The following is a 24,051-nucleotide window of genomic DNA, read 5'->3' as shown; positions in this document are numbered from 1 at the left end:
AAGCAGAGTTATGAGGGCAGGGGGAAGACACAGAGAACTCTTCCACCTGCTAGTTCATTTCCCAGATGGCCAGGATGGGTGGGGATGGGCTAGACTGAATCTGGGCACCAGGAGCTTCTTTTGTGTCTCCCATGTGTGTGCAAGAGCCCAAACACTTGGGCCAGTCTTTGCGAAAGCTACCATGCTTTCCCAGGTACATTAGCAGGGAGCTGCACAGGAAAGGAAGCTACTGGGACTTGATCTGGCACTCATATGTGGAATTGGTTTTGGCTTTACCTACTGTGCCACAATGCTTGCCCCTGTGTTCCCAGCTTTGAGTCCTGGCCTGAGCCACTGTGGGTATTTGGGGACTGTACCAGTGGATGGGGAAATCTCTCTCTCTCTCCCTGATCCTCAAATAAATAAAAAGTTTTTTTTAAAGATTAGTTTCCTTTGGTGCAAAAAAATAGAATCATGCACAACTTTTCATAACTTGCACTTTATGTGAACCCTTTGACAATCTCTCATAAGCATGGATTTCAAAATTTATGCAATCACGTCTTTCAATTCCATTTTTTTGGAACTTTGTCAAGTTCCATATATTATGCAATATATGAAATAGTTTCACTCACAGAAGAGGTTAGGAATTCTGTTGGAGGAAATCTTTTGCTAGTTTTTCATACACAATTTCACAAGATCAAAGTTTGAAAGGTGAAGTCTACTTAAAAGAATGTCTATGAAGTAAGATTTTATTTCAATGTTATGTTTTCTTCTTTTTCTAAATAGGGATACTATCTTCAGTACATGCATTGTGTGAATACTGTTAGCCAAGACCAGCTGTATAATTTGCAGGGCTGCTAACTGAAAAGTTAAGAATTTCAGCAGGGAATTAAACTCAGTATGGTGCCCATGCAACTACAGATGCGACTCATGCATTTTCAGGGCACTTCACGCCCCTCCAGCTTTTCAGTGAGGAGCTTCCCTGTACCTGGCATGCCCCAGTTACCTCTGCTATGAGCTCTGCAAGCCCCGGGTTGCACAGCAAGAGCCAGCGCCTCGGAGTGATCCCATTGGTTTTATTCTGGAACTTGTCAGGCTCAAGCTCACTGAAGTCCTTGAAACTGGAAAGGGAAGAGACATTTCAGTGCAGTGGATTAAGCTTGTTTGTGACATTGACATCCCACCTCAGAGTGCTGGCTAAAGTCCTGGCTGCTCTGCTTTTTACCAAGCTTCCTGCTCATACTCTTTGGGAGGCAGTGGATGAAGCTGGAGGACTCGGTCCCTGCCTGGCCCAGTTTGAGCTGCTGTGAGCACTGAGGGGTTGAACCATCACCAAATGGATGATCTCTCCTTCCTTCTCTCAAGTCAATTTGCCTTTTGAATCAACAAAAATGTCTTAAAAATAATTTAAAAAGTTCCAAATCTGCTCCTTTCCGCTTGACTTTCAGGCATTTAGAACTATACCAGTTTCCAGCACAACAGGAATTTTGAGATCTTAAGTCTAATTTGGATTGTTCAGAGAAGGAATTTTACTTAGCAAAAGGACCCTTTATACACAGCATGAAAAAAGTTATTTATGTGACAGGCAAAATGATGGAAACAGACAGCGCTCATCTACTGGTCCACTCTTCAAATGCCCTCGGTAGCGTGTCACTGGGCCAGGAACCAGGAGCCAGGAAACTAAACCCAGGTCTCTCATGTGGGTGGCAGGAACCCATGATCTGTTGGCCATGACCTACTGCCTCCTTAGCTGTGCAATAACTGGAAGCTGTCATGGAGAACAGACCCACAACTAGAAAGGAGGCACTGATAAATGGGCGACAGGAGTCCCACGTGGCATTTTAATGTGATAAACAGCTGTCCCTGCCTAGAGCATGGTAACAGAACCTTCCCTCATCCTTCAGTGCAAGCCTGCAGGTAGTGGCAGTGAGTTCACGGACAGGGCAGCGCCACACCCACCGCCACAGGAGTGTAGGCTCACACTTGGGTCTTGATGATGTCCGAGTGGATTTTAGCCACCCCGTTCACAGCATGGGAGCCCACGATGCAGAGATGTGCCATGTTGATTCTTTTGCCTCCTTCCTCTTCAATTAGAGACATCCTTCGCAGGCGGTCGACATCTTTAGGAAACAAGGCCACAATTCTCTAGCCAAAGGGAGGGAAAAGACCTTGCTGGTCACTCAGGTTTAGAGCAAAATTAGGGGATGCTATGCTTGTACCTGAGCAGAGTAGATCTGAAGCTTGACTCTATCACAGAAAGGAGTCGAGACACTAAGACAGTCCTAGGGTAGTGTCCTTGCTGCATTCTAGCCCCATTAGGAAGGGACCCCGAATGGAGTCCCCTTGCGCTTGCGCACGTTCGGTATGTCCAATGACTACTGTGGATGCTGTGGCCATCCTTACTGCATAAAGACTCACAAATGTGAGTCTCAAAATGACTCACATCCAAGTGCTTCTGGTTGATCTCATAAATGATCTGCAAGTGACGGGGCAGCAGCTTGTCCACCAACTCCACTGGCCAGCGCTCCAGGGCTTCCGGGAGCACAGTGTGGTTGGTGTAGGCGAATGTCTTCCGGGTAATGTCCCAGGCCTGCGGGAAGGAGAGGGCACCAGTGCTGTCCTCTGCAGATGAACAATCCCCTGCACCCTTTCCCAGCATTTCCTGAGCACCAGCCTGTCTGTAACCGTCAGACACCCTACTGCACTAGGCTCTCCCAGATAACAGAAGCATGTCTAGGGCAGCGGGAGGAAAAACAGCTATTCACATGACTGATAAAAATCAAGTAAACATTCAGATAAATCTTGCATCTTTTCATGTCTCTTTTTATACACAGATTTAGGATTTAAAACCTTTGAAATACTCCCAGTGGATTCAAAGTATGTTTAAAATGTTAATTTCCAAAACTAGGTCAGCCATCGCCAATTAGCTGTCTTTGGAGGTTAGAGAGTCTAATTTCAAATTGTTTTACACACAAGACAAACACAATCTCAATGAAGCTATTGCTCTGTTTCCTGCCACGAATATATTTAGTTATTTTTTTTTACTGGCTGTCTTTCTGGAAAGCACATAGGAAAGTGAAATGTCAACATCAGGGCAAAACAGACATCCACATGATGTAAGTTAGCAACAGTAACTTATTTGTAAAAATTGAAAAAGGAGCTTCTTGCAAAATCTTTTGGGTACAGATATTCTGGTGCATGAAAATAAAAAAAGAAGTCAAAACCATCCAGACCTTGGCCCAGGGCAGCTTTTCAATATCCACAAAAATCCTCATGAGCTCAGGGATGGCAAGTGCAGGGTGAGTGTCATTCAACTGAATGGCTACCTGGTGGAGGGGAGACAGCACAGAGCCAAGGCCAGGGTCAAGCTTGCGTGTCCTCATCCACGCCTGGAGAAGCAACCAGCAAGACGCCCTTCTAACCGCCCCCACCCCAGGTACAAAACACACAACCCCACCATGTACTCTCAATATGGTTAGTGCTGAGCCAGAGGGGTGTGCGTCTGACCTGACTTCCATTCTCTCCCATACTTGCCTGCTCGGGGAAGGCATCAAACATGGTTCCCGCACTGCTGGAGGAGCCAGGCTTGGAGGCTTTAAAACGCCGGATGACATCCTGCAGGGTGGCAGCCACCACAAAGTACTCCTGCTTTAACCGGAGCTCCTTTCCTTCAAAAAACTTCAGGCCAGAAAGACACATGAACACAGCTGATGCACAGGGGCAGGCAAAATGTGATCCATGTTGTCTGCGCTGGCCATGTTAGGCAGGAAGCCCACTGCACGAGGGGTAAAATAGCTTCAAGGCCAAAGCCGGAGCCTTTACCCTTTGCTAAATGTCATTAAAGTGATGGCAAAGGCACTTTTGCATTTTTTATTTAAAAGCCAGAGAATCAGAGACAGTAAGCTTCTCCCTTCTGGTTCCCTTCCCAAACGCCTGAGTTAGCCAGGACAGGGTAGGACCCATGCCAGAAGTGGCCAACTCAGAACCATGAAGAGCCCAGGCCTGGGGAAGGAGGCAGGGCAGGAGGTGTGCAGGGACTTGTGACCTGGGGAGGAGATTTCTGTCTGGTGGGGAAGTAGTGCCTCCCCAGTGATTCATCTCATCCTTTCCAGGCCAGGTTTGTTCTGCAGTTCACCTGCAGAACTGCCCAATTGGCAGCTAGGTCACTGACCATGCACAAGATGTCTATTTTGAATTCATGAATTAGACAAGCCTGTGTTCCTTGCTTGGCTGGGATGGGGGCGGTGGGCTGTAGGTAACAGGAAGAGACATGGAAATAAATTTTTTTTTCATTTTTTATTCTGCATGCAAATAAAACCTCTCAATGTGAAGTGTGGGTTGCACAGGGATACTGAGTGGGTGCTGTGAAACAGCAGCTTCTGTTGCAATAGCAAGCTCATTACTCACATTATCATTGGGATAGAGGACACGGGAGATGTTTTCTGCTAGGTTTCGGTCCAGCACTGCCTGAATGTAGTCTCCAACATTAACTTAGGGGAATTCCAGAAGAACAAGAGACAAGTCAAGTTTAGTGTGACTCTAGAGAACAAAAAGATGCAATACACTCACAAAGAAACCAGAGTCCATGCTGTACTCACAGTCTCTGAGGTTAAAGTCATTGGGCGCTCGAGCAGACCACAGGCGCATGGTGTTGACGGTGTTGTTCATATAACCAGGCACGGGGGTGTCATAAGGCAGAGCCAGGACTACCTGTGGGATTAAACAAAGCTGCTGGTCACTGTTTTCCAGGTGTGAAGACGCAGGTTTAATGACAGGCATGGAGACTGAAGCACAATGTTGTCCCTGGCTCCACCAGCAACTCAAATTGTGTGAGTATAAACCAAGAAGAGGGACCCAGGGCCAGAGGTGCTGTAAGAGCTCATGTAGTTCCTTCTTCAACTGAGGCACCTGATGTTCACACCACCCAGCTTGAAGGTCCTCCACAGCACTTGTATGTTGACCTCTCATGTGTCCCTCAGACACACAGCAGAATAAGATGCTATGGTGTTACTTTTAGAGAATGTTTATCTTTCTTGTTTCAGATCAAGCAATATCTCTAATAATAAAAACATAGTAAAGAAACATAGTGTGAAGAAAACACAAATGGGTGCTGACATTGTGACATAGTAGGTTGAGCCACTGTTGGCGAATGCTGGAATCCCACTGCTAGGATCCAGCTTCCTGCTAACGAGCCTGGGAATTCAGTGGAAGATGGATCTCTGCTAATCATGTAAGACACGTGCATGGAGTTCCAGTCTCCTGACATCATCCTGGCCCAGCTCTGGTCATTGTGGTCATTTGGGGAGTGAACTAGTGGGTGGAAGATCTCTCTATTTTTATCTTTCTATATCTCTCTCCCTCCCCTAACACTCTACCTTTCAAATAAGTAAATCTAAAACAGATTTACAAATGAAAACCTGTACTGTCCAACCAAGAGTTCAAAAACAATTAGGCTAAGCTTTTCATATGTTCATCAATAATATGATTTTAAAATATGGTGAAAAAACCAGCAGAAATGGAATGTTAGAGGACAGAATGTGTCATGTGAATATTGAAAATGCTAGCCTAGATATCTGTGGCTGGATCAAGAGTTATTTCAGTAGTTCCTACAGTGATCTGCCAAATCAGCTGACAATGATCTGAGCTGGGGCTATGATATGAGTGTTGGAAAATCTAGCTCAGTTTTTGAGTTGGTAACTGAATTACAGAACAAGAAGATGAAGGGTGGGGGCTGGTGTGATGGCTCAGTGGCTAAATCTTCAGATTTGTGTTGTGGATTGAAAGCGCCAGGATCCCACATGGGTACCAGTTTATGCCCTGGCTTCACTACTCATCCAGCTCCCTGTTTGTGGACTGGGAAAGTAATAGAAGACGGTCCATGTACCCATGTGAGAGACCCAGGAGAGTCTCCTTGCTTGACTGGCTCAGCTCTGGCCACTGTGGCCATTTGGGGAGTGAACAGTATATGAAAGGTTTTTCTCTCTCCTTCTCTCTGTAAATCTGCCTTTCCAATAAAAGTAAAGAAATCTTGAAGGAGAAGAAGAAGATGATGACGACAAAGGGGGAGGATGCTGAAGACTAATGTGAGAAACGGTCCATTTCCATTTCTTGTCTCATTACCATAAAGATGCAAGAGAGGAGGACAGAATAACCAAACTGGAGGTGCCAGATATCATTCAGAGCAATCCCTTCATTGTGCATATGACATGCTGGGGCTGAGAGAGAAGTAACTTGATCAAGGTCACCATCAGTGGCAGGATTAAAACCAAAACAGTGCACCAAAAATGAATGATACATGATGGTCCGTACCAATCATGTTCCAGTCATGTTTTCATGATCACTGTGACCTCGGGGTAATTGATCACCCTCATGTGATTATATTTCACTAAGAAATACCATGTCAAATGAGACATGATCACACAAAAAGGATCATTTGCAAAGGCGACTGGGTCTGGGTTCACACTGGAACCCTTGAGGTGTGACTGTGGCAGCCTGACATGTACACGACTCCAGGCAGAACTGACCTCTCCAAGTTTAAGTGGGGCTGAGATCTCTGCGAAGCTCCAGCCAGGCCACAGTGCTCCAACTGTGACTCCTCCAAGGAAAAGCCTTTGAGCCCAGGCTGCACCAGCCCAGCCATCTGCTCAGAGCTGCCTGCTGCCTGGGGCTCCCAGGAGCACCTGCCTGCCTCCCCTCCTTGCCTACTTTCACAAGGGGCACGCCTGCATTGCATCATGGACTCTTCCAATCTCCTCAAACTCTTAACAAAAGTGTCTTTTACTTTACCCACAGCCTCCCCCTACTTGATCACCTGCCCTTCTAATTTTCTCTGCTGTCTGCTTCTCCAAAAGTGAAATGATACAAGAATGAAATGAATGGCTCCACTGACTGAAAGCCATGGCATGCATGTAACAGTCTTTCTGGCCTCTTGCTCATGGACCCCTGGCAGCTGCACACTTGGGACTGACTCAGGTGATGGCTGCAGTTCACAGTGCCCTGCATGGCTTGGGGCAGCTCTTGTGTGTTACCTCTGCCGCTTATCCTTGCCACCATGGACAAAGAAATATTCACTCTTGTCAACTGGATTTCTAGATACATTGTGAAAATAATATGTGTACATTAAACCATTTATCTCTAAGAAGTGTGTGTGTGTATGTGTGTGCATGTATATGGCAATTGGGGTATGAATGATATCTAGATTTATTCAGGTTTAGTACTAACAACATTTTATAAAAGTAGAGAGCTAAGCACACTGTTACAGAACTGATTAAGCTTTGATGCAGCTGATTGTAAAATGATCTTGGCTAAGTCACCTGACCTAGAGGAAGTCACTTCTCTCTTGGCCTCAGCTCCTTTTTTTCTTAAAGGAGTAGAGTGCAGAGAAAAAAAGAACAGGTTCATTTCTAAAAATGTACTCTATTACTCAACACACTCTACTCATTATCACACCCTCATTTTTCTGAATGCCACACAGCAAACACACCCTCCACTGACTGTGCTGCACAGAAGGTGGACATCTGAGTACCTGGGTATCGACCCACTTGGTCCCGGTTGGGGTGTGCTCCACTTTCCCATAGAAGTGCACAGGCAGCATGAACTCAGGGCGGGCCTTCTCCCAGGGGTTTCCGTGCCTGAGCCAATCATCCGCCTCTTCTACCTGTAGAGAGAGGGTATGCCACTGTAGTCCTTCAGTTCTATCACAAGAACAGTACATTCATATGAGATGCCAATGCCACAGGCGGAGGCTTATCCCACTATGCATGGTGCTGACCCCTACAAGATTTTACTTCAAAGTTATGACAAGTCATGATCACAAGTTGTGTTTTATGCCTGCTTCAGGCACAGTACCAAGAGGAAAAAAAAAAACAGTTACTGCTTTTGAGACATTAGACAAACATTAATGTCAACAGTTATGGCAGCTGAGACATATGTATTCATTCATCCAAACATCACTCATTGCTTTCCAACAAGAGAGCCAGTAAGCTGCCCATTAACATTTGCTACCAGCAATAATAATGGCTGAGAGCAGGGCTCATGGAAATGACATTCTCAGGCAAATGAGCTGCAGTTGTGAGGAGAATTAGAGGCCGGGGGGGGGGGGGGGGGGCGGGGGGGGGCTGCTCTCAAAAATAGGACAAAGATACAAAGACCAGGCCAGGTTGGAGGAGGCGTGAGGGAACCAGCAAACCCCAGCTTGCTGAAATGCAGATTCTCAGTAGGCCCAGGGAGAGGTCTCAAGTGAGCATTATTATTTTTTTTAAGATTCATTTATCTGAAAATCAACATTATAGACAGAAAGATGGAGAGACAGATGTTACATTCATGGTTCACTCTCCAAATGGTTGTGAGAGTCTGGACTGAGCCAGTAGGCTGGGACTCCATCTGGATCTCCCATGTGGGTGGCAGGGCCCACATACTTGAGTTATCTTCTGCTGCCTTTCCAGGCACACTGGCAGGAGTCGGATGGGAAAGTAGAACAGCTAGTACTCAAGTCAACCCCTGTATGGGATGCTGTTGTCACAGATGGTGGCTTAACCCTCTGCAGCATAAAACCAGGCCCCCAGGTGGCATTCTAGCAAGTTCCTGGGAACTACTGATGCTGTGTGTCCCCAGAGTACATAAAGCAGCCAAGAGCCATAGGATCATACAAAGTCAATCACTACTCCTGTAATCCAAGCATAAACTCATGCCACCCATCATAAAGGAAGTAAGAAATACAATTCTAACAAGGAAGCAATTGAAGCTTCAGATGAAAAGAAGTCCACTAGCTCATGTTGATAAACCCTAGAGCAAATAACTGCTGAGATTAGCAAAGGAGCAAGGTAGGGGGCCTTACAAAAGACTGCAGGCTGGACTGCAAGGGTAGGCTGGGGGTGTAGAAATACCCGCCACTGTGAACAGAGACTCCTGGGGACAGGAAGGAACCTAGGCCTTCTGGCCTTGTTTCAGCTCAGGGGATATTGCAAAAAACACCTGAAGGCATCGCAAGAAACAAGAGCAGGGGGCGGCAGCAACCATCTTCCTCTCAAAAATCATGTGCAGGAGGGAAGGATGACTTATCATCTGATGAGAGAGGTTGCAGGTTCTGGAGCACCCCTTGGCAGCACACTCCCCAATTCATAAGAAGGTCAGAGGCTACATCTGCTCTTGGAGCAATTCACTGTTAAGTAGCAGGAGGACAAGTCAGCAGATTATTCTTATTGCCATAAGACGTTGCCTAGTGATGGGTGGTTTTCATTTCATGGGGTTCATGAGTTCTGTAGGAAACCTTGTTTGTTTGCTGTTCTTCCAATTCCTTGCTGATTAGCCAAAGAATTGGTGCACCACCCTGTCTGGTTTACAAGGCTTGTTTTAAGGTCAGAATGCAAAGCAAGTATAGTTAGTCCCCAGTGTCTATGGGAATTGGTTCCATGTCCACATTCAGATACCCAAACCCACGGATGTTCAAGTATTATGTAAGTATTACACAAAATGGTGTAGGCATACAACCTCTAGGCCTCCTCTCCTGTATTTTTTAAATCATTTCTAGAGTAATTCAGATGCTCAGTACAAAGCAAGCACTGTGTGACTGTGATTATGCTGTACTGTTGAGGAAATAATGACCAAAACAAAGCCTGCATATCTGCAGCCCAGCAGCAACATTTTCCTGAGTATTTTTAATCTGTATGTGGCTGATTTGGATGAAGAGCTCACAGAGATGAAGGACCAGCTCTGCTTTGTAAACACAAGCCAGTCTGAGCAGATGGGGTTAGAAAGAGAAGACTGACTGCCCTTGCCTCCATTCTATTCACAGAAGTTGCAGGGTGCAGCTGTACCTGCCCTTTACTGGCTTTCTTCCAGTCAGGTAACAAGTTGGCCCGTAACCTGAGATTCCTAAGGAGCCAGTGACCCCCAGATGTGCAGTCACCTGAAGAGGGGGGCAGGGTAGAAGGAAAGCTTCCCTTTGCACCCCAGGGGCCCGTGAAAGCCCTCTTGCCACAGCAGCCACACAAGGCTGACCCAGAAAATGTGGTTCTCTAGAATGATGATGCCTGCTGGGCTGGGCTGGGCTGGGCTGGGCATGGCAGACTGCAGTTGGCAGCGATTGGGGAAATTACTCAATGCAGTAGGTTTCCAAGTGGGGGTGGAGGAGGGCAGGGGTCAGCTCAGGGAGCTTTGGCAGAAGGTAATCCCGGGAAGCACTTTTCCTTTCAATCGTGGGACAGAGCACATAAAGAACCAGTGACAACTCTCAGAAGAGTCAACAAACATGGTAAATAATCTAACATGTTTCTGGGAAATAGCAAGAATTCAACAGTGTGCATGAGAAGCTTGCAAAGTTACTCTGAGCTGCTTGGTTGTGACTAACAGGACAGGCTTGGTCCACATTCTAAAAGAGAGAGAAAGAAAGAGAGAGAGAAAGGGGTTCATCAGGAAGACCCCATTTGATTCACATACAGGGAACGTCTTTCTAACCAGAACCATGGAGTGACTGCTAAGCATTCAGCTGAGGAAGTAGCAGCAGACTTGCCTCACAGGAGCCAGATCTTTTCTCTAAGGACTGTGGCTGAGAAGGTGTCAAAGACTCCCTTTAGACTTCATGGGAAGTCTATAGTTTCAGCCACTTTAGCAAAATTTTCCCTAGAGGGATTCATGGCCAACATTTTCTGACTGTAAATCGTCCTTGAAGATGCTCGAAAATTCCAAGTTCCGCATGTTTTACAAATCTTCCTAGCTTGGGGAGTCCTCCCAGCCTCCTCTGTGTCTGCCCCTGTAAGGCAGTGATACTTCCGAGAAGGCCATGGCGATGCTCTGAAAAGACTGCCTGCCTCCCTCATGGCAGGTGCCTTTGGTTTGATGGAAGTGGTTTCTTTTTGTGGTATGAATTATATGTTTTCCCTTTAAAACCCCATTATTTGAAGTGACTGTGGTAGGAAGTAGAATTCTATGTTCTGCTGATTCCATTTCAAGTCATGATGAAACAGGGGTGATGGCTAATGAGGCTGCCTTTGGAATACTTTGAATTAGCAAACCCTATTTACACAGGAAATACATATTTCCCTTGTCAGATAGAAGATAAAAGGACATTTTCTTGGAACAAAGCCCATGTAACAGGAGCCAAACTAGGGTTAATTAACAAAGAGTGACTTCGTGAAATTTGGGAGGGAGAAGATATACTTTAGAAAAAATGTTTTTGGAGATTCCTGAGTTTCTCTTAAATCTTCCATATACTAGTAGTTAAATCATAAGAAATGAAATCCTTCTACCTGTTGAGGTACGGAAAGTACCACCACATAGGACACCCCAGAGGCTGGAGATGGACACCTCCTGAGGGTTGCTTGGGCAGGTTGGGTAAAATGTCAGTCTTACTGACATTGCGGTTGCTATGCCAGGCTCTCAGTCTGGAATTCTGGATGGTTTTGATTGCAATGGGGGCCAAGTCTTTCCCTTTTCTGATTAGAAACACATTCTTACATAATGTAAGACAGGTAGAAGAGCAAATGGGGGGCAGTAATTCATTGCTCAGAGATGTGAGGCATGCTTTTTCCAGTATTTTTTCTTTCTGCTTTGGCTACCTTTGAGTAGTTAAAGATACACTATTCATATCATTCTATATCCTACTTTTAAAAAATGTGCTTGTTTTGGCAGCAAATATACTAAAATTGGAATGACACAGAGGAGATTAGCATGGCCCCGAGCAAGGATAACATGCAAATTTATATTCTGTATTTCTAAAAATAAAAAAAATGAAAACAAACACCTTCCCATTTCATTACAAGTCACTAAGGAGTAGCAATGATTATATTAATCTTTCATATAAAATATTTTGATATCTTTGATTATCTCAGATTTTTCAAAGTAAAGTAAACCTTGTTACTGAGCACTCATTTGTGTTCTAGTTATCTTACATGCTGTCATCATAATTCTGCAAAATTTGTGCCTCAATTTTCCAATGGGAAAACTGAAACTAAGAGAAGCTAGGTAACTGATGGTTGCCCAGGGCACTGGAGACTAGGGTCTGGTCTGCCCCGCCCCCACATCTCCTAGGCTCCAGCCTGGAACAGGAGGAGGGGCCACAGGAGCCAGTTACGTCACCTACCTGGCGGGATTCCAGGTGACCAATGGCACACCTGAATGGACATTCCTTGCATAGTTGGGGCACAGACAGCCCCTTTGCCTTCCCACGTGTCTAGAGGGGTATAAAACTCCTCCACACGTATCTCAGACGCCCTTTTCGCTTCCCTCTTCCTTCCCCTCTGTGCGAAGGGGGCCCAGGAGCAGATTTTCCAATAAAGCTTCCATCTCAACTCTGAACAACTTGCCGATATTATTCCACCAGCGGACGGGCGGTCGGTGGCCATCATCTAACAGTAAACACCTGCTTTCTGAGGGCATTGTGCTGAAATTAGAGCTTGAATTAGAAATTAGGATCCAAGCTTAGCTTCTGTACCCAGCTATTTTCCAATGTGTTTCTTTAGGGATAGTGGAACATACATAGCACTTAGCCACATTCACAAGCTTTTCTTATGATATAGTCCAGTATTGTCCTTCTAACCTTTTCTAATTCTATCGTCATGCCAGATCTGTTAGTTCTTTCTTTCTTTGGCCTGGAGGGTGTCCACATCCTACCAGCAGGGACAGAGAGTAGCAGAGTCCACCCTTTTTCTCAGTGAGCCAACCTTCCCCTCATGTTCAGTCCAGCTGGGTCCCTCGTGACCATCCCCGAGTGCTCCCCTGTTGGACTCAGTCTCGGGAGAGGAGGCTCTCAGAGAGCCCAGGCTTTTTGGAAATGACATCTATGAATTCAGTCAATAATGCACATGTACAGACAACATAAGGAGACAGAAACCCTAGCCCACACCCAGCACCAGTGACAATGGTCCATACTGGAGCTGCTCATAGGCTTTGAAGTACAAAACAAACACACACTTAAGAATGTGGCTTGGTTATAGCAAAGAAAGAGCAGAGGCATTTGTACAGATTTGTGCAAATTTCTATGTAACATTCAGTGATAATTTTTAAATTTATGCCAGATTTATTTGACATGGCTGCAAATCAGATGCCCTGATTTCATCTTGTAACCTGACTAGGACACTGAGCTTATGTGTCTGGGCAGAGAGGCTCATTCAGGAGGGCAGGACAGAATGTGCAGAGAACACGGAAGTGTGTACCTGTTACTCTTGTCACAAACCAACCATGACCAGCAGTGTGACCTGGGCTAACTTTGCTTCTTAAGAGACTCCATTTTCTCCCCTACAGAATAACCATATGTTTTTGGGGTTCTCCAGAGGGTGACTGTGAGCGCAAAGATGTGTGTTTCCCACTTTCATGCTGTAGAGAACAGGATGTCACATCCAGTCAGATCCACAATCGGTGGTCCACAAGAAACACTTTCAGAGCCCCTCATGAGGGAGGTGTTGTGCTGGGTGCCTTGCTCCTGGTGATGAATGATATCAGCAGACTCTGCTCAGAGTTGCAAAACAAGAAGACCGGCAATATCCACTGACACCAATCACATGGCATGGGAACAAGTAAAGCTCCCTGTTGGACATGTCAGAGGTCCCTGGAGTATCAGTCACTCAGAGTACTCTGAAACACAAGTGCTTGAAACACACAATGGGGAAAGCTGCTCACGCACCTGCCATCCCTCTCGGATCTTCTGATTAAAGATGCCGTATTCGTACCGTATGCCATACCCATAGGCTGCGAGCCCCAGTGTAGCCATGGAATCCAAGAAGCAGGCTAATTCAACAGAACATGGGCAAAAGAACCATTAATCTAGGTGATAATTTTAAATCATTCACCTAAAAATTATGGTAGCTACAAAACAGCTCTCTCTGAGAAACCATACTTAGCTTAAAGCATGGAAACCATTGAACAATAAGCACTGATTTTTAAAAAATATTTTAAATGACAATATTATAGAAACATTAGCCAATCTAAAAATGTCCAAATAAAATAAGTGTCACAACTTATGTCATCACCTAAAAGTAACATCTGTGTATACACTGGCATATGTCTTGAAACAGATTAAGGAAGTTGATCTATGTTAAGGTCAGGCCAATTATTGTAAGTCATGTGCTCCTTTATTTGTTAAAACTGAAGATTTAAAAAAATGCTTATTTCCATGGAATTTAAGCAATAGAGAGTGAGACAGATAGAGAGACATCTTCTATTTGTTAGTTAATTCACCAAATGCCTGCAACAGCCAGGGCTGGACCAGGCAGAAGTCAGGAGCCAAGAGCTCCCACTGGTTGCCCCAAGTGGGTGGCAGGGACCCAAGTCCTGGAACCATCATACGATGTTTCCTAGAGTAGGCATTAGCAGAAAGCTGGACTGGAAGCAGAGGAACTAGGACACAAATTATTCATATTACAGGAATATCCCAAGTGGTGACTTAACCACTGTGGCAAAAACCTACTTCCATGCCTCCCTTTGGAAAGTAAGTTATCTTCATGGCCCTTGCTTGAAAAGGCAGCCTCTTCCAGGCTGGCATTGGGTACTGCAGGTTAAGTTGCTGCTAATGACACAATCACCCAATAGGAACCCAGGTTCTAGTGCCAGCTTCCCTGCTTTCAATCTGGGTCTCTGCTAGTGTGCCCAGGAAGACAAAAGATGGTCCAAGTACTAGAGCCTTGGCATCCATGAAGGAGACCCAGACTGGGTTCCCAGCTCCTGGCTTCAGCCTGTCCCAGCCCCAACTTGCGTGACCCTCTGATGCAGCAAACCAGTGATTGGAATATCTTTCTTTCTCTAACTCTTCCTTTCAAATTAAAGAAAAATCTTTTTGAAAAATGAAAAGACAACCCCAGGGATGTACACCTGCTATGTGACTCCTTCCCTCATAAGACTCCTTGCAATAGATTTCCTCTGTTGCTCAAATAGAAGATAACCACATGCACAGGGCATCTGAAGGAGACAGTGAATCTTACTTGGCTGGTTTAGGCCTCCAGGCAAAGCATGTGGGGATTCTGCTCCCTTCAACAGTGATGCAGCCACTGTTATAGGGAGGCACTAGAAGTCCACAGGATGCCAGACCTAAAGCTCTCACATGACCATGATACCAAATTAACTAGCCTATGAACAGGCCACTCTACGGAGCTCGCATTCTGTGCAAACACGGGCCCCAGTTGCTTGAACCGTGTTCTGGTTGGTTTTCTGTGACTTAATGACAAAGAGCCTGATCCAGGACAGCTATCCATGGGCTGGGCAGGGATCTGCCTTTTGGATGGTACAAACAAAGGGGTGACATTAATTAGATTGTAGGTGCTGGAATCTGAACTGAGAAATACCCAGAGAATGCGGAAGTGTGCAACAGGAATTAAAATGACAAAGCTCCTCACTTGGGGAATAATTTCACGAGAACATGGCAAGGATACCCAGGCAGTGTCTCTGTGCTTTGTTGTAATTCTAGTGGTAGTGTTGAAGCACACCATTAGTAATGCAGTGAGGATTAGATGGCATGGACTTGATGCAAATGGTTTTCCATAACTTGAAAGTGTGTGCAAAATTAATGGATGGCAAACCAGTGCTAAGTGAAAAAAATACACATTTATTTTCAGAGAGTATGACTTAATATATATTTATTAGTAACAATTTATTATTAGATTTAAATTTCATAAGTAATACATTGATATATCCTATTTAAAATGTAAGCTATTACAGAAAAAAATTTTAAATGTTTACATTCTTTTTGGTTGTGACCCTCAGTTATGCTCTTGTCTAGAGGGAGTTATTGTTTAGTATTTAAAATTCCACAACTTTTTTTCTCTGTGTTTGTATATATACATACTTAGAGACAATATTTAATTTTCTAAACAACACAAATGACATGACATCACACACGGTTTTATTTTCTTTGAATCTAGCAATCTACTCAGGGAAGTACTTGTAAATTAATTTTATTCTTTGAAAATTACATTATAGTTAATATTTTGCTCCACAAATAGCACTATAATTTTTTACTACATCTCCTTGTGCATAGGTTTGAGTAATTCTTTGGAGAGAAGATCAAGGTATGGAATTGTATCATTATAGAGATGCCTATTTCTAAATTAATGGAGTTGGTGTTATGCCCTTAATTTTTTCCTCTTCCTTGCTAATAATTCCCTGAATAAGGCAAAGAACTCAAATTGCATTCATATGAACATATTATTGAAGCAAGTTATCAAGTGCATATGGCAAAACTTTCAGCTTAGTTCACGTCACCCAAGCAGGTGAGTTGGGCAACTGTGAACACATGAGTGAAGGAAAAGGGCCACTTTAGAAATTCTTAAGCACACAGGACGGATTTGGTTATCTGTGAGGTTTTAAGCAATGTGTCTTTTGTTCAAGTTCCCTTATATTGTAGAGAAGACTGTTAGTCTATAACTGACCAAATCACAATGCAAACTCAACAACAAATACATGCACAAACAGGTTATACCTTGCTCTTCTTCCAGGGCACCTATCAGGATCCTCTAAGTACCTGGCGCCTCAGAAGGCATCAGATGACCTCACATGGTGATAATGTCACTTACCAGCCAGCCTCCCAAGACCACCATTGCCAAGTCCAGCATCTTCTTCAATTTCTTCCAGCTCTTCCATATCCAATCCAAGCTGCCAATGAAAGGAAAACAGTGACAGAAGCAGACATGAATGCAGGCCATTTTGCCAATTGCCCAGGATGGTGCAGCAGCAACACGAAGAGGAGTATGGCCTGTAACATGTCCACTCCTGACTGCTACCTTTGCTGAATGGCCTTGGGGAAGCTACTCGAACTCTGCATGCTTTGTTTCTATGACTCAAAAGAAAAAAAAGTGGAGGACAACAGAACCTACCTCCTTTAGGATTGCGAATTCAACAAGATCCTACAAAGAAGGTATCAGAACCACCTGGGTCAAGATTTCTCCATGAACCTTCCACCATTATCATTTAAAAAAAACTAATTTTGGTGTTGTTGGGTTAAAGTCTTAGACACAGTCCATATGAGGCTGACAAAGATTAAGCTAAGGGAATTTAAAAAATGATCTACAAGTGTGAGGTCAGAAGTTTTAAGATGGGCTGAAGTTCATTGTTTCATGACAGAATATTTACTTGGCAGGGTCAAAAGTTGTTAACAAATCAGTCAGTGGGTCGTTACCTGAGACCTGGTGCCTCATGGCCATCAGAGAATCCTCAGTTCTGTGGTCTAGCTAGATAGGTCTGAAGCCCCCACTCGGCACTGGGGTGGATACGAGGAGGTTGTGGGAAGCTAGAGGCATCTGTAGACGTGGGTATGACTGGGACTGGTTGCTAGCAAGATCCCTGTTTCACAGTATTGAAGAATTCTACAGCTAGAATCCACTAGCATAGGGACAGGGAAGCTTTGGCTCACGGGTTGTAATGCTCATTAAAGTTATTCCGTGTGGTCCTACCAAGGCAACTTCAGGTGGGGCTCAAAATTCATTTACTCCACAGTAGGTTCCTTTATAAGCTGATCATTTTTGCAAGGCCCATGAGTAATGTTAGAAATATCCAAAGGGCCCTGGGTAGGAAAAAAAAGGGTCCCCCACCTCTGCACTAGCACCACCATGGACACATATTGGATTTCTGCAGCCCTGGAATTTGCTCTGGATTGTACATTCTACAACAGGGAAGCTGACAGTCAGATGAATCCAATGGCCTGCTCCCTATCTACTAGATGAGACTCTAGCCCCATCCTGGCTAAAGTATAGTCTCTTGCGAAATGACTGTGTACTTAGCTGAAAATCATGCAACCCCATCTCTACAAAATGGAGAAAACACACGTTCGAAAACACACGTTAAGGTGTAACTACTCTCAAAGTGGATGCTCCAGCTGCTTTCTGGGCCAAGTCCTGCCTGATGACTCATCTTATGCGTTCAAACACGGCTTTGTTTCTGTACTCTGTTGAAACAGCTTTTGGATTTGTTCTTCGTGTCTGGAGTTTATTTGAGTTCCTTGTACAAGCCAACTACTAATGCTAACACTCAAGAATTTTTTTTTTAATATGGGATTATAAATTTTGAGCAAGCAGGCACACAAAGGTCCCTTCAACCTCCCCTACTGTCCAGTGGTATGCCATGCTAAGGGAGTTACTTTCAGTTGATATCAGTTGATATTTTCAGTTGATATCAGGGGACACAGAAAAAGGGAAGTGGATAGGAGCTGCAAATGCTTCCTCAGGAAATATTCAACCTACGTGAAGGACACCAGCTCCTGGTGATGCCCAGCTGGCCACATAGAGGAAAGCTCATACGTAGGGAAAGACAGTGCTGTCTGCATGATGAGTCCCTTACAATGCTTCTTTGCAAACACAAATTTGTCCTTTCAACACAATCACCAAAAACCCTAATGACCAACTGTTTCTGGCAATGGAGACACTTGAACCTTAGACAAGAATCAGTTAAATATGCTCCTAGAAACAGAGCACCTTAGGGTGAAAATCCCAGGCCCCTCCTTTTAAGGAGGACAACTTTTTTTGTTTTGTTTTTAATCTTTTATTTATTATTATTATTATTATCATTTTATGATACAGTTCCATAGGCCCCTGGGATTTCCCTTATCCCTTCCCCAAGTCACCCTCCCCCCCCCTTGCCCACTGAGTTCCCCTATATCATTACTATAGTTCTTCATACACAGTCATATGTCCATTATTGTGGGCATGGACAATGGCAGAGAGTCCATCATCCTATTGTCATATAGTAAACAGTTTCATTGGGAGTCCATCTTTAGTCTGGAAGTAGAGATGCATACTGCATTGTATCCTCACATCAAGATATGTTAGTCAAGGAGGCAACTTTTTAGAACCCTCTTTTCTTTGTTTCATGTCCCTGAGTGAAAATTCATTTCATTTCCTAAAGTAAAATGGCAGTTTAACGGGTGAGGATGAGCCAGCAGTGGGGCTAGGTACCTGGTAGATGGCCTCGTCGCATGCATTCTGCAAGCCCAGGTTGATCATGGTGTTCTGTAACGTACGGCCCATGTAGAACTCCAGGGACAGGTAATAGACTCTCTGCAACAAAGGAGAGTGAGGTCAGGTTTCTTCCACGGGCTCAGTCTTTGTGAGCACAAACACACAAAGCTGCAGGTGGGCACTGAGGCTGAGTCCCAGCTTTCCCTCTCCCAGTCCAGGTTCTGCTCATGCACCTGGGACACAGCTGACTGTAGCCCAAGGGCTTGGGTTCCTGCATTCCCAAGAGTCCCCTTGATGGATTTCTGGTCTCCTGGCTTCTGTCTGGCCTAGTACTGGCTGTTCTAAGAAGTTAAGGAGTGAACCAGCAGGTTGAAGCTATCTAGCTGTTTCTCAGTTTCCCTTTCTCTCTCTCGTGGCCTTTGAAATCAATCAATTAATCATCAATCTTTACAGAACACCACAAGGTCATATGTCAGGCCACCAATATGAATTTTAAAAACCAAGATTAGTTGAACACAGGCCAGGGTGAAACTTCTATAGACATGTTGCAGTGTAAGCTTTTAGGAAACCAGTTTATATGCAATTTTTGACAAAAGAATTCGGCATTCAGTACATTTTTAATCCCCACAAGGAACACTAAAGCAAACTAATCCCACATTCAATGGTGTCTGGATTTCTTTCCTCTTCTTATACATTAGGCTCAGGAATAAAAGACAAACAGAAGTCAGATTGACACAGCTCTTGATTCACTCATAAAATCTTCCCGGGTGATTTTGAGGGTAAGAGTCAGACACAGCATGTCACATCATCCAAGAAACACAAGGACTGACTGCATCCTGAAACAAAACGGTCCTCCATGACTGAGTAGTTCAAGTAAGTTTGCAATTACTTTTGGAATTGAAATCATTCTAGCAAGTAAGTCTATGTACTTGGGAGAGTTTCTTCTGAGTGAGAAGACCAGCTCAGATTTCTGATAAAAACAGAGGCTTTTCTGTTGACTTGAAAACTGTTTGACCTGGTCAAAGCCAGGTACATTTTATCAGCATTGCAAGTGAGAGGTACAAAGATCAGATTTGCCTAAAACTTTTTTTAAACCTGTATACAAGTGCTGTTGACTCTTTAAAAAAAAGATCAATGTGTTAACATCTTCTCCTCTTAAGATATCTCTGATCTGTGGCCCTTTTCTTCTCTGCCACACACAGAACCACAGAAATCTGTAGGTACAGCCGTATAAATCTGTCTCAAACTTCAGAGACTTCCTTGCTTCCATAACAATGCAAGAGAAAGAGATTTGGCCACCCCGAAAATGTGAAAAATGTATGAAAATGCTTCAGCATAATACTTTTTTCGGGTAACATTTACTCTCTTGGTTACTCATATGAAGAGTAGAAAAAGAATTAAAAATATGCTTATTTTGGTGCAAAAATGTTTGAGGTTTATGCCTAATTTTTGTTTGTTTGTTTGTTTTGTATACCATGCATTTAACTGAGTTCTGTTCTTACCTACTGTCAACTCATGGAACAGCAGTCAACATTCAGGTCACAGTGTGGCATCCAACCTGCTGTCTAAAGCCAAGCGGCTTCATCCAGGTTGAGTCAGCAGTCTCACTGCTGGCACTATGGCTTTATCAGCCAAGTTGACATCTTAGTGTGACTGGGGAAAAGCACCTTTCCTGGTGCAGACAGAAGGCAAGCAGGGGCAGGACCCCACTGAGGTTCCCGGCTGGGGCTCACACCCTTGAAACTTCTGCTGTCACAGACACAGTATCTCAACCACAAACACTCACTTGCATAACAGCACAGTTGCTTCCTTATCTGCATTCTTGTTTTTTCTACAATTAAATGACGAATTCGGTTTCCTTTAAGAGAGCTCCAAAAAGGTCATTTGTAAATGCAGGGTCTATCTAACACTTGAAGTCTTGAGGCTGCATCTGAGCTATATTTCTTTGCTTCTCTTTTAATGATTTCAAATGAGTGTGAACTTAAGACCTTTTAAGACAGGACGTAAATGACAGAGCCTTATTTGATGGGCTTTATGAGGATGGAGATTTAAGGCGAATTTCTATTTTCTCACAAATAATACTTTGGGGGAGGGGGAACTCACCTTATATTTGGGAATACACAAGACCTTGAAAAATAGATCTCTCAGTGAATGACCTACCAATATTGATGACAATGCCTAATATTAAAATATATGAGTTATCTACAATATGCCTTACAAATGATATTCCTGCATTACCATCACAAACATTTTCTGTTCAGGGTGCAAATGTTAACTTTTTCAGAAGGCTTCTAAAGATAAAACAAGGAGGACACAAGCACTGAAAAGTCCGCCTTATGCTTTAACTTGTTCCCAGTCTGAATCAGAGGACCTGGGTGGACCTGGGGAGGCGTGTGTGCAAGAGGTGGCAGCCATGTGACTGCGACAGGTGGGAGTTGGGCAGAGAGACACACACTGAGAGAGGCAGTCCTTATAAGTGAAGGGTGCAGTGCGAGCAGATGCCCAGATGTGGGCACTGGTTTTGTTGGAGAGCACAGTAGGTACAGGGGGTTATGGGAGATCAGATGGGCAGGACAGGTTCACCTGGACCAAGAAGGCTATGCATGCTGAATGAAGGACCAAGTCAGGCAACGGGAGCAAGTAACAGGGCAAGAAGTGTTCCTTTGCAAAGCTTAACTGGACGACCATGCACACAGTGAGAGGAGATTGTGAACTCAAATGCCGTCTAACCAGACAGGGAGGATAAGGGTGTCATGGAGGTTACAGACAACTCTGAGGACTCCTGGGCCAAGAGTTGTAGTGGTTACACCCTGCCTGAAGGCATGGAAAACTAGGAGAAAAGTGTCTGGCTGGCCAAACACAACACCTCTGCCAGACATGGTCATGGCTGCCACCAGCTCTACTGCATCTGGGAACAGAATAAGCCCTTAGTGTCTGTGGCAGGGGACCAGTCATCAGGGCCTTAAGCAGACAGGAAATGAGCATGGAGGGCAGTGGCAATTTGAAGGCAAACTTTAGAAACCAACAGAAATATGGCAATCCACTGATTGGGAAACACAGGAAGCAGGCTCATGGAGAAAGTTTCACTGTCTGATTGACTGGCATGCTGGTATCCACATGAAAATCAGGCACACAGAAGACGGGGTAGATTTGGGAACGATAATGATTTGTGGTTTTAAAATATTTATTTCTTTATGTGAAGGGGGTGGTGAGGAAGGGAGGAAGAGTGAGAGCTATCTCATCCATCTGCTCCATCACTCCCCAAATGCCTGTAGGAGCCAGGGCTGGAGCCAGGAGCCAGGAACTCCATCTGGGTCTCCCACAGCTGGGGGCAGAAACTAGTAAGCTACACTGCAGCTTCCATACCAATATCTCCTATGGGAGTCACGGCTGCCCCACTTTAGATCCAGCTTCCTGCTAACACTCCTGCAAAGTCAGTGGGTGATAGCTAGCCCAGGTGTTTGGGTCCCTGCCACCCATGTGGGAGACTGGGATCCAGCCGCAGGTCCCTGACTGGGAGAAGCTCCAGGTCCTCGCAGCCATTTGGAGAGTAAGCCAGTGGATGGAAGAGTACACACTCTCTTTCTCTCCTTGTCCTTCCTACTGTGCCTTTGAAATAAATCCAAAAAGCACATACACAGTGAGTAAGTGCTTGCACAAAGTATCTTCTCCAGATTCACTGTGATTGCTAAGGCTGCATCTTAGCAGCTTCTCCCTTTGGTGGAGGCTGTGCCCTCTGGGGTGGGAGCCCTACCAGCAGCGCCTGAGTCTCAGGATTTCCTTTCTTAAAGTCTCAGTTTCTGGGACACTGGAGCTACTCAGACTTTGTGTCTTCATACTCTTGCATCCGGCAAACCCTCATCTGTGTTGTTAAGTATCCCTCAGGGTCCCAGGAGAGGGTCATCCCATCCTCTTTGCAACACACCTGCACCCCACCCTTCCAGATCACTCTGCTTCTGCCCAGGCAGACACAGGCCTACTGCACACTCTCCACAGGCTCTCTGCCTCCTGGGTCCCTCACCCTGCACACATCCTGCCCTCTGTGCCCAGCCCTCTGCCTCCACCCAGACTGGCCAAAGCCCCTCGAGGAACCATGCATTCCAGCCCTTCCCATCCCTGGGGTGGGCAGGGGTCCTGCCTCAGCGGCATGGCCTACTCCCTCCTCTCTTCCCCCTGGGATAAACATGTGTCTACCCACAACTCCAGACCAGGCGTCAAGGGAGTAGAAAGCCAGCCCCGTACCTTGGGGCACTTGTCGTAGTAGTGCTGCTGCGTGCGGATCCAGCGGCCCACGAGGTGGTCGCGCACCGTGTGTGCCAGTGCGAAGTAGTAGTCGCGGGGTGTGGCCACGTTGCGGTCCTTGACCAGCGTGAAGTGCAGGTGCCGGTTGAAGCCCTTTTTCAGCTCGGCCACATTCTCCACGCCTACGATGCCGCGGATGCTGATCTGCCGCCGCTTCTCCTGGTCACTCAGCGGTTTCGCCATGGCTGTAGCCCACAGAACGCGGTGCTCTGGCAGACAGAAGCTACAGGACGGGGTGGGACAGGCCTAGGGCAGTTGCTGCGCTTTGAGGAACCTGGGGCTTGGAGCCCGCCTCCGGCGCCGCCCCCGTCTCCGCCCCAGACTGCGCTGACCGCGAGTCCGGAGGGGTGGGCCCTGCTGCGGTGGGGGCGGCTCGGGATCGCTCCCACGGCCCGCCTCTCTCCCCGCGCTGCGTCTGGAGAACCTGCGTGGTGCACCCTGACGTTTCGCAGAAGTTTGCGTGCGCAGCCCCGGAGTCGGACGGACCCACTGGGTCAGCGCGCCGAGGAGGGCTGTCCCACCGAGCTGGCCCCGCCAGACCTTGCCGTCTCCCCTGCTTGGCGTCTCAGGGCGCCAGTGTGGCGTTCACAGATTTTTCCAGGTCTCGCTGCATTTTCAGTTTCCTAGATTCCAAGACCCTGGCCCACAGAGTTACACTTAAGCACTGTTGGCTTAATTTTCAATTCTCAGTCTTTCTGGAAAGCGTTCAGCCTTAGCCTGGCTCTCGCACTAACAAGCATATATTTTTTTGGCCAGGAGATGGGGCTGAGGTGGCTAAGGCTCTTAGCTTAACGCTAGTTGTAAATGCGAGTGAATGGAGAGGAAATAGAGGACGTGGAGGCAGCACTGGCTCTGCTGGGGGTGCCTGTGTATGTTGCTCCCCTTTGGGTGCGGG

The 24,051-nt window shown here is 45.6% G+C and overlaps 1 protein-coding gene and 1 pseudogene across 4 annotated transcripts in view; one reads left to right on the top strand and one right to left on the bottom strand.

Annotated features, from left to right (window-relative positions):
- The window catches only part of LOC121168176 (glycogen phosphorylase, liver form), a 30,593-nt gene extending 7,182 nt beyond the window's left edge, over positions 1-23,411 (bottom strand). Inside the window, exons 1-12 of one of the 4 annotated variants that reach the window (XM_040998050.1) lie at positions 23,097-23,411; positions 18,852-18,953; positions 16,479-16,557; positions 13,598-13,701; positions 7,505-7,636; positions 4,578-4,689; positions 4,387-4,469; positions 3,514-3,657; positions 3,213-3,305; positions 2,423-2,569; positions 1,961-2,124; positions 986-1,100 (exon numbers count right to left, since the gene is read on the bottom strand). In XM_040998050.1, coding sequence (XP_040853984.1) covers positions 986-1,100; positions 1,961-2,124; positions 2,423-2,569; positions 3,213-3,305; positions 3,514-3,657; positions 4,387-4,469; positions 4,578-4,689; positions 7,505-7,636; positions 13,598-13,701; positions 16,479-16,557; positions 18,852-18,953; positions 23,097-23,339 — 1,518 coding nt within the window. In that variant the 5' untranslated portion in view covers positions 23,340-23,411. Of the gene's footprint in view, positions 1-985; positions 1,101-1,960; positions 2,125-2,422; positions 2,570-3,212; positions 3,306-3,513; positions 3,658-4,386; positions 4,470-4,577; positions 4,690-7,504; positions 7,637-13,597; positions 13,702-16,478; positions 17,789-18,851; positions 18,954-23,096 lie in introns of those variants that run through there. The other 3 variants (XM_040998051.1, XM_040998052.1, XM_040998053.1) reach the window with 3 other exon arrangements.
- On the top strand, positions 11,596-11,692 carry LOC121168178 (annotated as a pseudogene).
- Positions 23,412-24,051: the final 640 nt, after the last annotated feature.

This window comes from Ochotona curzoniae, unplaced genomic scaffold, assembly GCF_017591425.1.
Source record: "Ochotona curzoniae isolate NIBS_2020 unplaced genomic scaffold, NIBS_Ocur_1.0 patch72, whole genome shotgun sequence".
NCBI classification, from domain to species: Eukaryota; Metazoa; Chordata; class Mammalia; order Lagomorpha; family Ochotonidae; genus Ochotona; species Ochotona curzoniae.
Note: the sequence above shows the minus strand (reverse complement) of the source record. Positions and strands in the feature narration are given on the sequence as shown.